Genomic DNA, 15,402 nt, shown 5'->3' on the forward strand with positions numbered 1-15,402 from the left:
TTCAGTTTTGGATCAACAATCAAAATTCGTTCAATCGTTTAACACCACAAATCCACGGTGAACAATAGGACACGACAACGGCTGGGGCAATTCATTTCAAAGGGAAACGCCTTACAACGTAAAAATTAATTAAATTATAACTTTATTTAAAATTATATTATTATTATTATTATTAAAAACATTTTAAGAAAATATTTAACAAGATTTTAAACCATGAAAATTATTTATCTTATCTTTAAATTGGTTTTGTTAGAATACCATGGGCCAATACCACAACTTATCACTTTGTTACAATATCATGGGCCAATACCATGACTTATCAATATGACATGCCAAAAAAAAGAACTAGAGGCAAAATAATTGTTTTGGTCCGATGCAAAAAGATTGGGCCAATACCATGACTTATCAATATGACATGCCAAAAAAAGAAGCCAAAGGCAAAAGAATTGCTTTGGCCCCAATTTGGGCAAAAAATTTTCAAAAAATCTTATAGAGGTAGTGTTTGAATAACTTTAGGGCACCTAAAATTATGAAATTTGACAGTGTTTACTTGGATTTACCCATAGCTTTAAGGGGAAAAAAAGCAGTGTCGTTACACTATGCCAAAAAAATCATAGCTTATTTAGTATGACACTAGTTCATATGACATATTTTTAATTAATAAATTTAATTAAAAAGACAAAAAATGCATGACTACTCCAAAATATTTGATGAAAGTTAAATCTCTACCATCTATATAATAATTATTGATTATTAAATTAAAATTCTGAAAACTCATTAATAATGTATACTATTAAGAATACTCCAAAATATTTGATGAAGGTTAAATCTCTACCATCTATATAATAATTATTGATTATTAAATTAAAATTCTGAAAACTCATTTCAAAATATACATGCGTATCAGCGTAACAAAAAATCAACATATCCCTTTATATATAAAAAATTAAATAAAAATATAACAAACAAATTTTCTAACTAATTAACTAAACCCATACAAATTAACATATTTACAGAAATAAATATAATTACCTTATCTTATTTTTACCAAAAGCTTTTACCGACCTAAAAACACCCTACAATCATGCTAATCCAAACAAGCCACTTTCGAAAAAGGCAAATTGAGGTTCGTTTGGGCGTTATTTTGTCTCTCACCTTTACTTTACTTGAATCGGTGGAGGACAGGATTCGATATCACTCCGCGTATCTGGAATGGTTTCCGAAATTAAATTTTACAAATAACGGATGTCAAGTTTTATGAATACCAAATTTTGTGGAGGTTTACCACATTTTGTAGGCGCAAGGCAGGAATTTGGACTTGTCACGGGTCTCCCGCGAAGGAAAATGAAGTTGGAGTGAAGGTTGATTAGCTACGGGGCTCCCGCGAGGGAAAATCACGTTGGAACGAAGAACAATGATTTCTGGCTAGACAAAGCATTCATCCTTCTCATCTGTTTGAAGGGAGGATTGACCCCCTCGAGGCTGCAATGTTTGATGGTAAGATCAACTGGTTGTGTTGGAAGAAGAGGAAGGAGAACTTGGGCCTCAGGATGAACTTGGCCTTGATGTGCTCTCCTACTTCCAATCACAAACGATTTCACCTCCCTTCGCCTCTACCATCTTGGCCCCCTGGTAAGTCCTCACTTTCTCTCTTCTCTTATGGCACACATTATGAATGCACGAGTTGCTCTGTGATTGATTGATCTGGTTGGCCCATTAATATTCAAATTTAGCTGAGGATCGCCACACATATAGCATCGTGTTTTGAATTTTTATCAATGTCATGGGCATCTTGTCAAATGCTCTGCGGGATTATGGTTCAGGGCTAATATTCAGATGTACCGTGGTTTGAATTTGTATCAATGTCATGAATATCTTGTCAAATGCTCCGGTGTGGGATTTTGGCTAAGGGCTCATACTCAGATGTAGTTGGTTTTGAGTTCGTTGCTGCTCTAGTGCTTGTGCATTGCCATACCTTCATTTATAGCTCCAGTGGTTGAATTTTTACCAATGACCTGGATACTTTGAATAGGCAGTATGGCAAGGACTCACATCTGGTAGTTGTAGTTGATCTGGAGGTTGACACCCTGGTCCCTGTGCATTGCTATACCGGTCCATGGGCTGAATTTCTATCAACAATGAGGGTATTTTTACTTTGGATACTGCCTTGTCTGACATTTTGGTTAAAACCCATGCTCACCAGAGTTGGCTTTGAATTCGATCCCCCACAGATCCTGGGTACATTGCTGCATCTCAAGTTGGTTTTGAATTCGATCCCCACAGATCCTGCGTGCATTGCTACAACTCCAGACACAGCACCATGGGTTGAATTTCTACTGAAGACATGGGTAATTTGCATTCTGCCCCGCCTGACATTTTAGTTAAAACCCCATGTTTACAAGTATTTGGTCTTGAATTTGACACCCCCGCCGTTCCTGTGTGCATCCCTGCAACTTTAGCACCATGGATTGAATTTCTATCGATGACATGGGTACCTTGTGGAAAGGCATAAGGACCCATATGCAAAGGTAGTTGGTGTTTAGCTACAGCTAGGAACCCCTTTGTAATTCATCTCTGCCATCCTTCCACCTAACATACCCATTTCTGTTAATTTTGCTCCTGGATCATTCCTGCTTTTGGATCAATTACATGCTCTGAAGATTCTTATGTGGAAATAACATCAAAAGTAATCTCCCAGCTGCTGTCCTGTAAGGTTTAGCGATATGTGGTATATACAAGCATAAACGTACAGATCCCTCTAGGGTTAACGTTTCGACAAACATTAGAGTAGGTTATGGAGTTTGGCTGCGATATGTGGTATATACAAGCATAAACATACAGATCCCTTCAGGGTTAACGTTTCATCAAACAATAGAGTAGGTTATGGAGTTTGGCTGCCATATGTGGTATATACAAGCATAAACATACATATCCCTTTAGGGTTAACGTTTCAACAAACGTTAGAGTAGGTTATGGAGTTTGGCTTGCCAGAAAACTTCGGCATTTTCACATGACTTAACTGCATTCAATGGAGAAATGCACTGCTTCATCCAGGGCAATTGTCGCATACAAATTCGATTTAGAGCTGCAGCTTGCAACTAGGATATGATTTTTTAAGAAAAGGTATTGATTTTCTTGAAGATTGTGCCAGAACAGAAAATGCTTTCTCTCTTCAACTACATAAGGAGGGGAGGCAAACATGCCCTTCATTTGGTGTACAATGTATGACTTCATGATATATGATGCTTTTGTGATGATAAAATATGGTATGCATTGCAACTCCCCTTAGCATTTTCAAGAGTAAATGACCCACGCTATTCAATGCTGAACATCTTACAAATCAAGCACCGAGTCATTAAGACAAAGTCTAGAATTTTAACAAATGCTAGTGTTTGTAATAAGTGATCCGAAATGTATTTGAACAAGTAAATGGTTGTGAGACTTAGTACCTTCAAGCTAGTTCGACTATTAATGAAGGTTAAATAAAATATGAAAGACTATGTAAATGTGAAAATAAGTAAGACAAAAGAGAGGAAAAAAGGAGAAATAAATGAAAAGGAAAAGTAATAACAGGAGAGAAAGCACCAAGGAATGGAAAATGAAAGGTCATGGCCTTTGGCCTTCCCATTATCCCAACTCTCCCTATTTGGTCCTTGTGCATCCTCCTTTGGCCAACGGAGGAGGATGCACAAGGAGAACCATGGGTTGCATTGTACTATAGATTGCCAAAACAGATTGAGCAAACATTGAATGTTGTTTTTTCTATTTGGGTTTCAAGGGTAAAATCTCTGTGTTTATTTTGAATTAATTGTTATGTGAATTCATTGTGGCATGTTATAGTTTAGTTGCATGTTTTAGTTATAAGTTATCCTAAGGACTCTCATTAAATTATATACTCATGCAATGTTGTGGTTCATTGAATTGAATAGTTGATTTCAATTTATTGTTTTGAATGATGTACATAGCAAATACACAACCAACGTAGGATGAACTCCTATTGTAACCAAATTTGATAATGTTATACTCTATTTTAAACCAGTTTTTGTCCATAACTTGGCTCCACCACGAATTAATTGATGTGGTTATTAATTCATGCTTGTAATCAATCCCTGTCCATTGTGTGGTTAGTGGCAACAGCTAGAAGTTTAAGACTGTTTATCAAATTATGTGAATGAGATCGAGAGCCGCGGTGAAAGTGCTTTTGCACATATCCAACTAGTTTATATTCTTATAATTTCATAAATAAAAATTCATTCTTGCTCTAAGTGGTGGTTGGCAATCAGAAAGACTGTATGCATTTATCGTAGGGATTTCTTGTTGTATGTGCCTTTGATATTGGCTACTTATAGGCAGATTAAATAGTTAGACTTGTACTTCTGCTCTTACTTACTCGATCTCTGTATCACAAGAAATCACAACCCACCGTGCTATTTGACAATTTATGGATATGTTTTGACTTGGGAGAAGTGTGAGGTAACATTGGGTGTTGTTGAACTTTCTAAGAAATTGTTGGAGGCAGTGTGGGGGTTGCTATGGGCTATACAAGACTATACGTGCTTTGGTAGTCCACCTTTTATTTCTTAGAGGTCGTATACACACATGGTGTGTGTTTAATTATGGAAACTTGAGAGTGGGATTTGCTAAAGCTTATCGAGGATAAACACATAATGTTATACGGTGTGACAATGCACTATATTGATTCCAATCTTCATCGAGGAAAGAACGAATCTCTTTTTGTTACTCCAAATACTCTCTCATGTATAGTTTAGGATAGACCCACATGTCTACTTCAAGAATGATTTTTTTTGGTACACTTGTTGATATATATTCTCTTGTATAGTGAGGCTTAGTTTCTCTAGGTATTGTTGAAATGCTTTCAAGTACAGAAAAGAATGCATTTGACATTCTGTATTTCAAGTTAGTTGATTGAAATCCCATATATACTAGATTCGCTATGACATCCATTTCTCATCAACAGACAACTTACCTCTTCAATCTCCTAGTCTTTCTATCTCTTACGGGTCTTCATCATTATAGAACAACCAATTCTTGTGCCTTTGGTCATAATATTCAAGCTTTCAATAATTTCAAGTTTTTGGGATTGTTGATTAGTGATTTAGGCTTGCACCCAATTCAATCATATATGATTTATAGCTCATTGGTTGTTTAATGCCAATAGATGAGGTGGGCCTTGATTGAGGTTTGTGTACTACAATTTAGTTGAGGAGTTATAGTTGGTGGGGGTTCTAAAGATTTGAGTAGTTTGGAGCTTGGAGGCCATTAAGGAGTGCTTTGCTTTGGCCTATTGAGAAATATATTAATATAGAGCCATAGGTACTAGCCTAGAATTGCACCATATGCCTAGTACAAAACATGGGGGACACAAACTACTATGACATTTTCCTTGTGAAATTGTTGGATTATTAATTTCTGTTGCTTGAATCATCGGTGAAGTTTGTGGTGAAACAACATTTTCTCAATTCATGGATTTGTGGAAGTGTTACCTCCGAAGAGGTACCTTATATTTTTCATAGACAACACCATTGTAAGTCTAATGAGATGCAAGTCTAAAGCCTTGTAGGCATGTGATGATTATGTATATGGTGTCATATGCCTCTTATGGTTGGCCATGTCCTGCCCCTTTAGTACCCACTGTCAATTCCTTTCATCTTGGCTTGGATTAGAGGTCTTGAGATGAATCTATTGGGACACATGATTTAGGAGGTCAACATGTCAATAGGGTGTTAAATTGCAGGGTTCAGTGAGAGGATGGCATGCCATGTGGAGTTTTTCCATTTTAATGAGGCATTCTCAAGTTATGGCTGGTCAAAGGTAGTCAATAGGGATGTGCAACTTTCCAAGGGCAGAATACGTGGAGTTTTGCATCATTTCGGACATGCATTAAATCCAAAGTTATCTACTCACTAAGAGGAACAAAACCCATTTCTCAATTTTTTTTCCTCAAGGGTATTGGAGATCATGAGTTTGACCAAGTTTATGTTGCAATGCCTTGCACTTTTTCAAGTAATTCATTATATTGCATGGCAACATGTGGCAAGATGGGAAAAATAGCATGGGACGCTTGGCCAACAAGGCTAGTTGGAGATCTTGATGATGTGGAAATTCAACCTAGTAAATGCATGGAGAAGTCAAGTAAAAAAGGAAATAGCTATTAAAAGGGTAAAACTAACTGTTGAAGTTTACAATTTCCTATTAGATGCCTTTCTGTATAAAAAAGTAGCTGAAGGTCAAATTGCTAGTCTTATCTAATGGAGCTATTTTTTTTTGTAAGTTAGGTAGGCTTTATATTAAGGTGAGATCAAAAAATTACATCCAATAATTGTTGTTGTTGCTATTGGCTTGCCATTGGGGAAAACAGACCAATAGAACAACATTAACTATTTTGTCAGATAATGACATTGCCTATTTGTGATATATTCTATTGCATACCAAAATTGGGCATCCTGCCCTACCAACTTTTGTGTGATAAATAGAGGATAAATAAGTGATAACTATAAAATGACAATTAATGAGTAAACATATAAATTAGAAGTTGTCAATGAAACTCGCAATAGCATGACTAATTGGTTGGAGAGTCCACCTGTATAGTTTTAGTGTGGTCGACTTCATCCTTGGAGTCAGGGAACTGAATGTTGGCCAACTATGCTAGTATATTGATTTTCTGGTCTATCTTCCCAACTTGTTTATGAATCTCGTCCATTTGGAACTGAATGTTTTGTTGTGCCTTTGATCTTTCATGTAAGACTCTACCCATGATAGTCTTAATTTTCCAATGCGCATCAACAACTCTCCAAAATATCGAGTTTATTGGGACAGAGTGCAACTAGCATTAGGCACCCAATTCCCCACTTGTTCCAGCATGTTAGAGTTCGAAATGTATCTTCATTTGATCTTGCTATCCTCCTACTACTGGAATTTCTCTCTGGACATTGAGGGGTGTACAACTAAAGAACCTGCTAGTTGCCTCAACAACTTGTTGAGCATGAGAAATAGAGGGTGCCTCAACACTTAGTCTTTCTCGATGAACACCTCCCCTATGACTGGTTGCGCCCTTTCCTCCACTTCATCTTCCCCTAGGCATTTTACCTAAGAGCTTTGCAAACGACACATAGGGAGGAAACAGATTAAGAAAATGACAGGTTGTAATTATGGATAGCCTGTAGTCATGGTGGGAACCCAAAGAATCCTCCCCAGCCACTCTTGTAAGGCTTTGAAGTATAACAATGTTATCACAATCCAGGTCCACTCTCTTCAAGGGCTAGAGACCAACAATAAATAGTTGATGATAGAGAGAGTTAAAATTCTTCCCCACTACCAATAACTAGGCTTCGGAACACAACTAGTGGACTGGTGTTGTAGTAATAGAGAAAGATGGCCCCAAATAGAATTTAGCACTGGGTCAATGAGAGGCATAGGTCACCCCCTTTTGGAGATGATAACGAGGCTTGACCTTAATGATGCAATTATGAAACCACCAACTGTAACAAGCTTTAAACAACCAGTGAAAACCGAGGCCAACAAAGCTCCATAAAGCCCATGACGTCAAACGATGGATAGTTATAGACAACGATATAAAGCTAAAATGACTGCAATTTAACTAAACTCTCGACCAAAACCAGAGTACCCCCAACTAGAAATCTAGACACATCTCCAAATTGGATACATGCATAGATACAAGTGGTCAATACAGGTCGATACAACAAGACTTACCCCCACATAATCTGTAGGGAGACTTTTTAGCTGGAAACACCCTTCTTTTTCTCAATGGATTTACAGGCATGTTGGGATGAAAAAGCTTTGTATTGTCGGATTCAAACCTATTAACACCATCTCTATCACACTCTGATGCATGATTACCATTATCTGCCATGAGAGAGGCAACCATCATCATAATTATGAAACAAACCTTCCCTGCTGCTGATGTAATTATCACTTAGGGTGGCCATATAGTCCCCATGGACAAACAAACTTCACACGAGCTAACCTGCCTCGATGTGACCCAAATTGCTTGCCATATTTGGGCCTCAATCATGAGATTGAGAACACCTCTACTACTTGTCACAAAAATCTCATGTGATAACGCATGTTCAATGCCCACCCTATGTGGGGGGTGTTGAGAAATCAAGAGGGCTATAATTAGGATGAATTCTCTTATACTTGATAATTGCTTGTGATGTATTTTTACCTTTTCTTGATTATTAGCTTCTTCACTTATTATTATGTTGTTCTTATCATCAACCATCTACCAAAAACATGAAGATCAATAGTACACAAGAACATAGGATGTAGGCTGCAAGCTAGGGCCAAAACCTCTCCTCTTGAGAGGAAACCCACAAACCTCTTCTCTTCGTATAGATTCTTCAAATGATGAATTCCAAGACCTCTAGACCAAGACCAAGCCAAACCTTCATGATGATGTGCTTCTTCTATCCAAGTCAAACCTAGTCAAATCTCTTCTAGCTGCACAATTTCAATACCCATCTACAGAATTTTGGCCTCCACTGTAGGTCTGAAATTTTCGGTCCTTGCAACAGTTGCTGCTTCCACACGTGTGAGCGAAATTAGGGCTTCCAAGGCTTCCTTGCTCCTTCGCTTGGGTTGCTTCTCTTTCTAGGGCTAGTAGGTGACCTAAAAGTCCTTTCTTCGACCTTCTTTCTGCAACTTGACAACTTCGACCTTGTAGCTGCAAAACCCTAGCCTTATCTTTGCATGTGTGAGAGAAAGAGAGAGAATTAACCCACAAACTTCGTCCTTCCTTCTATCCTTCTACGCTTGCGTTTCTTTTGCCTCTTCTTTTCTTAGATGATGAGGAATGAGTGAGTGTCGATAGGAGGTCGAGTTCTCTCCTATATGTAGGCTTCCAAGGAGGACGACATGCTCTAAAGAGGGCGACTTGGTCTTGGAGGGGTATTTTGACACTTTAAATACAAAAATAATTCTTTTGACATGTTACAATATGCCCAATGGGGTCTTCTTCATATGACAATGACTCTATTGACTTCTTGACTCTATGACAAACCCTAGAAGCACTCAATGGGTGCTTGAACTCTAAATAAAATGACCTTGAGCATGAAATCAAATCCATGCTACAAAAAAAAATATCAATAATAATTTTTCTTTATTTTTACAATATACAAGAATCAAGAGTACATTTCATATTTATGAAGACCGAACCTAGTTACATATTTCAACACTCCCTCTTAACTAGGGAGGTATTCATAATGGTACATGGACATTCTCATATTGAAGAGATCTCATAAGAAGAGTCAGATTGGTAAGCCATCTTATAAGCTATTATTTCATTTTATCTCATTGTATCTCATCATACCAACAAACGTTGTCACATAGCAAGGCCTTGACTAACAACTCTATCTCTCCACAAGATCAGAGCACAATGTTGGCAAGAGAATGACTGATAGACACCATCATTGTCTCTTAAGGCACATACCCCATCCGAATGTTCCCAAGGTATGTTCTTCTAGGACAATTCCTGTTTTGGACTAACACATCCCCAAGGAATTTCCTCGTCGACTACTCTTACCTATTGGATGCCCTGCCTCATCCTCAAAGAGTATTGGAAACTAGATGCTTACCCAATCCTCCATTATTTCTTCACAAAGTGAAGACAAGAACAATGTGTCTATCTCTCCCTCTCAACTAGGGAGGAGATATCAACCAATCCAAGCTTGTCTCTCAAATACACAAGCTTCTTATTAGGAAGAGATTTTGTCAAAATGTCAGCTACCTTCTCATCGGTGGAGATATACTGTAGTTGCAACACTCCATCTTGCACCAACTTTCGTATGTAATGATACTTGTTGTTTATGTGCTTTGTCTTTCCATGGAATACTAGGTCTTCAGACAACCTTATGCAATTGGTGTTATCACAATGTATAATTGTAGGGTCCATTAGTCCTTCAAATAGGTCGGACAACAACTTCCTCAACCAGACAACTTCTCTACTAACTTCACATGCTGCAATGTATTCAACTTCAACACTACTCAAAGCAATTGACTCTTGCTTTCTACTCATCCATGATATCATAGAGGATCCCAAGCTAAAACATCCTCCAGTAGTGCTTCTTCCATTTGTCTCACTGCCTCCCCAATCAGAATCTGTATATCCAATCAATTGGACATCATTCTTTCTATCATACTTTAGGCAGTAATGGATTGTTCCTCATAGATATCTCAGTATATGCTTGGCTGCTATCCAATGGTCATATTTAGGCTCTATCTGAAACTGACTGAGAATATTCACTACAAAACAAATGTCTGGTCGAGTGTTCACAAGATACATCAAAGAGCCAACCAATTGTCTATATCTTGTAGGATCCATGGGGCTTGAATCATAACTTCTTAGCCTCTTCAAGTTTGTGATCATAGGGGTTGTCATAGGTTTGTAGTGCATCATGCCAAACCTTTGTAACATCTTAATCACATATTTTCCTTGACCCAGATATATTTCACTAGGTCCTTGCCAAACTTCCAACCCCAAGTAATAGTGCATCAACCCTAGATCCTTCATATCGAATTCTGCTTCCAATTGCTTCTTGCACTCTTGAATACGACCTTCCATATCTGTTATGAGAAGTTCATCCACATATAGAAGAATGATTACGGGTTCATCCTTCACTACTTTGATATAGAGATTCAAATCAATAGAACTCTTTGAGAAGCCCAATCTTTGTAGATATGTGTCCATCCTTGCATACCAATCCCTTGGAGCTTGCTTAAGGCCATAAAGTGCCTTCTTCAACTTGCAGACGTGAGTCTCTCTATCATTCACTTCAAATCCCAAGGGTTGTTCTATATAGACTTCTTCATCAATAGTACCATTCAAGAATGTTGTCTTGACATCCATTTGATGGATGTTCCATCCAATCGATGCTGCTAAAGATACCAACAATTGTATAGTTGTGTATCTAGTTGTAGGTGCAAATGTCTCTTCATAATCAATGCCTTCTTGTTGGGAGAAACCCCTAGCCACAAACCTTGCTTTATATTTATCAATACTTCCATCTGCTGCATGTTTAATCTTGTAGAGCCACTTGGAAGTCACCACAAATTTGTCTTTCGGCCTAGGAACGATTTCCCAAACTCCATTCTTCATTATTGATTGATATTCTTCATTCATAGCATCTTTCCATTCTTGATGATTGACAACTTCTTCAAAGGTGGATGGTTTTGCTTCAATCAACTTTGTCATATAGGCTGCATACCTTGAATATCTTTTAGGCTTCTTGCTTTCCCTGAATGTACCCTTAGCTGTTGCATGTCCTTCTGCATCTTGAAGAGTAGACTTCAACCAATTAGGTCTCTTTCTATTTTCAGGAATGATGACTTGTTGCATAGGTTCACTGGGACCTTCTTCTTCATGATTGGAATCCTCTTCCTCCCTAGAACATTTTTCAAATATCGGTAGTTCTTCATCATCGGAATCAATCGGGAGATCTTTAGATTTCTTATATGCAACACTTTCATCAAAGGTCACATCTTGGCTCACTTCAATTCGATGTCCTTCCTTTATGTAGATCCTATATGCCTTTGAAGTGTTACTATAGCCAACAAATATGCCTTTCATGCTTGTAGGATCCAACTTCTTTCTTTTATCTTTTGGAATGTGAATGTAGATAGGACAACCAAATATCTGGAGATGGTCTACACATGGTTTCTTCCTAGTGAATGCTTCTTCAAGAGTCATGTTGTCAAGTGATCTGTGAGGACTTCGATTTTGAATGTAGACAATTGTTTTGGATGCTTCACCCCACAAAAATTGAGGTAAGTCTTGATCGTGTAACATAACTCTAACACTTTCTTCAATTGAGCGATTCTTTCGTTCTGCTACTCCATTTTGCTCTGGATTATATGGAACTATCAACTCCCTCTTAATTCCAGCCTCCTTACAGAAAGCTATGAGCTCCTTTGATGTGTATTCTCCTCCATTGTCATATCTCAGTACTTTTATCCTTCTTTTTGTAAGATTTTCTACTTTTGCTTTGAATTCTTGAAATTTTTTGAATACTTCATCCTTGGATTTTAGCAAATATATCCAAGTTTTCCTAGAGTGGTCATCAATGAAAGTTACATAGTATAGATGACCTCCAAGAGACTTTGTAGACATAAGACCACAAACATCAGAGTGAATGAGATCCATAATTTCTTTTGATCTTGAAGCACTGCTTCCAAATGGTTTTTTAACATTTTTACGTAATGCACATCCCTTGCAAACTCCTTCATGATCCCCCTTACGTTTAGGGATGCTATTCACCATTGTGTTTAGAGTTGGTAAGATTTTGTAGTGAAGGTGTCCAAACCTTCTGTGCTAAATCTCACATGGGTTGACTTCAATGTGAACCAAGGCTTGAGAGAGAGGTGTAAGTAACCTGCAGAGTCTTCCCATATCATAAGTTTATCCCATACCATAACTTTTCCATCTATAAAAGCGACTCCATCTCCCTTATCTTCTAGACATGAAATAAAAAGTAAGTTCTTTTGTAAACATGGTACGAATATAATGTTGTTGAGATGTATGTTTCCTCCATTTTCCAGCTCCAGCGAAGTTGATCCAATTCCTCTTACATGATAGCTCTTCTTGTCTCCAAGTTCAACAGAGTAGGAATATTTTCCTCTTGATAGGGTCTTTAGTTGTTTGTGCTCACCTGTCATGTGTTTGGGTTCTCCTTTGTCAATTACCCATATATTTTCATCTTCAAACGTACTTGTAAGTGTTGAGAATAACCCTTTGTCCTTTGTAGTAGAAGTCTTGGTCATATGATTCTTGATAGATAATAGTAGATTCCAAAATGCTTTGATGCCTTGCTTGAGATGATTTGGCATCATAAAAAACTTTTTCAATGACTTCTTCAAAGATGTAGTGATCTTCATCATTCCTTTTGTCAACCTTAGCTCTGATACCATGTTGAGAAATCAAGAGGGCTATAATTAGGATGATTTCTCTTATACTTGATAATTGCTTGTGATGTATTTTTACCTTTTCTTTATTATTAGCTTCTTCACTTATTATTATGTTGTTCTTATCATCAAACATCTACCAAAAACATGAAGATCAATAGTACACAAGAACATAGGATGTAGGCTACAAGCCAGGGCCAAAACCTCTCCTTTTGAGAGGAAAACCAACAAATCTCCTTTTCTTATAGATTCTTCAAATGATGAATTCCAAGACCTCTAGACCAAGACCAATACCCTTCCAAGACCAAGCCAGACCTTCTTAATGATGTGCTTCTTCTATCCAAGTCAAACCCAATCAAATCTCTTCTAGCTGCACAAATTTGACCCGCAGCTACAAAAATTCGGCCTCCACTGAAGGTCTAAAATTTTCGGCCCCTGCAATAGTTGCTACTTCCACACGTGTGAGCGAAATTAGGGCTACCAAGGCTTCCTTGCTCCTTCGCTTGGACTACTTCTCTTTCAAGGCTAGTAGATGACCTAAAAGTCCTTTCTTCGACCTTCTTTCTGCAACTTGACGATTTCGACCTTGTCGTTGCAAAACCCTAGCCTTATCTTTGCATGTGTGAGAGCAAGAGAGAGAATTAACCCATAAACTTCATCCTTCTTCCTTCTATCCTTCTTCGCTTGCCTCTCTTCTGCCTCTTTTTCACTTAGATGATGAGGAATGAGTGAGTGTCCATAGGAGGTTGAGTTTTCTCCTCTATATAGGCTTCCAAGGAGAATGACATGCCCTAATGAGGCCGACTTCTTAGCTACTAAGCCGCCTTGGTCTTGTAGGGGTATTTTGATACTTTAAATACAATGACTCTATTGACTAATTGACTCTATGACAAACCTTAGAGGCACTCAATGGGTGCTTGAACTCTAAATAAAATGACCTTGAGCATGAAACTCATGTTACAAAAAAATAACAATAATAGTTTTTCTTTCTTTTTACAATATACAAGAATCAAGAATACATTTCATATTTATGAAGATCGAACCTAGTTACATATTTCAATAGGGGGTATTTAACAGAGCTAATTACCAAGGCTAATCATCCTCATTTTCAAGGCAAGTTGAATTGACCATTAGGGACATCGAAAGCTTAGACTAGAACGTTGGAGCATATTTATCTACTATTTTCCTATTTGCTGACTTCCAAACCCTTTCATGATGGAGTTTTGGATTTTCTTGGTTGTGTTGGAGTAATTTGACCCACTAGGTGGGGAAATTCATTGTATTAAAATATTATTTCTCTTTCTCAAGTTGACTTAGTCTTAGTACTGATTGTGAATGATAAGTCAAATATTATTATTTTATGGAAAGAAGGAAACTAGCCATTAAGAAAAGTTTTATAAATAGCTAGTTCCTTGTCCCATTCGAGGTTGTTGATTGTGAAATCATTTGATGCCATTAATACAAGAAACCAATTTGCAAAAAATACTCTCATTTGTGTTCTTGAGTTGTATTGAGTTGATTTTCTATGCTTTTCTTTCTAAATATTTTGCCTCTATCACTGTGCTTTCTGAATTTGTTTCGCAGTTACAATTCTTTCATCACAAGATTGGAGTCAGAATCCATTGAGGGATAGAAGATCATGTGGAAGGGAAGACTAAAATCTTTCCCTTTGGTAGCCACTAAAAATACACATTTTCAAGTGTTGGACAAGCCCTTTAGGGGGAATCTCCATCTAGAATTGTGGGCTATTGGTGTTGCAATTTCTAATTCAGTTGGGGCATCTTGAATGAGCAGGTCCTCCTAGTGTGCTAGGATTTTCATCAAGGCTTAGAGAGTGGGATTGTTTCACCCCCAACTCCTCACTCTTTAGTCTTAAAAGGGAAGGATTGACAAAAGAAGGTTTGTGATTGTGAGTTTACAAACCGGTAAGGTAAGGAGGCAAGGCAAAAATTCAGTCTTCAACCCCACTTTATTTCAAAATGTTAATTTTCCATGGATTTCTACAACTACTTAGATGAATAACTGAAAACTGGAATCTAGTTTACTTTCACTAAGATACATAATTTCTTAACAACTTATTAGCAGCGAAATAAAAACATAGAGATAACAACACATCACATGAATTGATACACTTATTTTTCTTAGGAAACCCAACAGGGAAAAACTGGTCTCCTTGATGTGGTATTTTATTGTTCTTCAGCAATTGAATCAATTGCAAAGCAATCTGTCACTTTGAGAACACACTTGTTCTCCTACTGATCTAGCCTGGACTTGCCCTGCTAACCCTTGATCCCAACTTCTAATCCTTTGCACACTTTATGACCCTATTTCCTTACGCACTACGACTATCTCTTTGTGCACAAAATCTCCTATTTTATAGCGTACTAGGCTCCTATTTTTGTGCGCACCTGACCTCTTATTTTGTAGCGCAAATATGCTCAATAAACTTGTGCGCTCTTGCTCCTC

General features: G+C 37.6%; 1 protein-coding gene across 1 annotated transcript in view; it reads left to right on the forward strand.

Moving 5' to 3' along the window:
* The first annotated feature begins 1,151 nt into the window (after nt 1–1,151).
* Nucleotides 1,152–15,402, forward strand: part of LOC149175510 (hypothetical protein At1g04090-like) — an 84,205-nt gene continuing 69,954 nt past the window's right edge. The window contains exon 1 of the mRNA XM_089419695.1: nt 1,152–1,632. Within this exon, the coding sequence (XP_089275821.1) occupies nt 1,488–1,632 (145 nt within the window). The 5' untranslated portion in view covers nt 1,152–1,487. The remainder of the gene's footprint in view (nt 1,633–15,402) is intronic.

Source organism: Pinus tabuliformis, chromosome 4_1 (assembly GCF_031772625.1).
Source record: "Pinus tabuliformis cultivar Carrire ecotype Pingquan chromosome 4_1, CPIR1, whole genome shotgun sequence".
NCBI lineage: Eukaryota > Viridiplantae > Streptophyta > Pinopsida > Pinales > Pinaceae > Pinus > Pinus tabuliformis.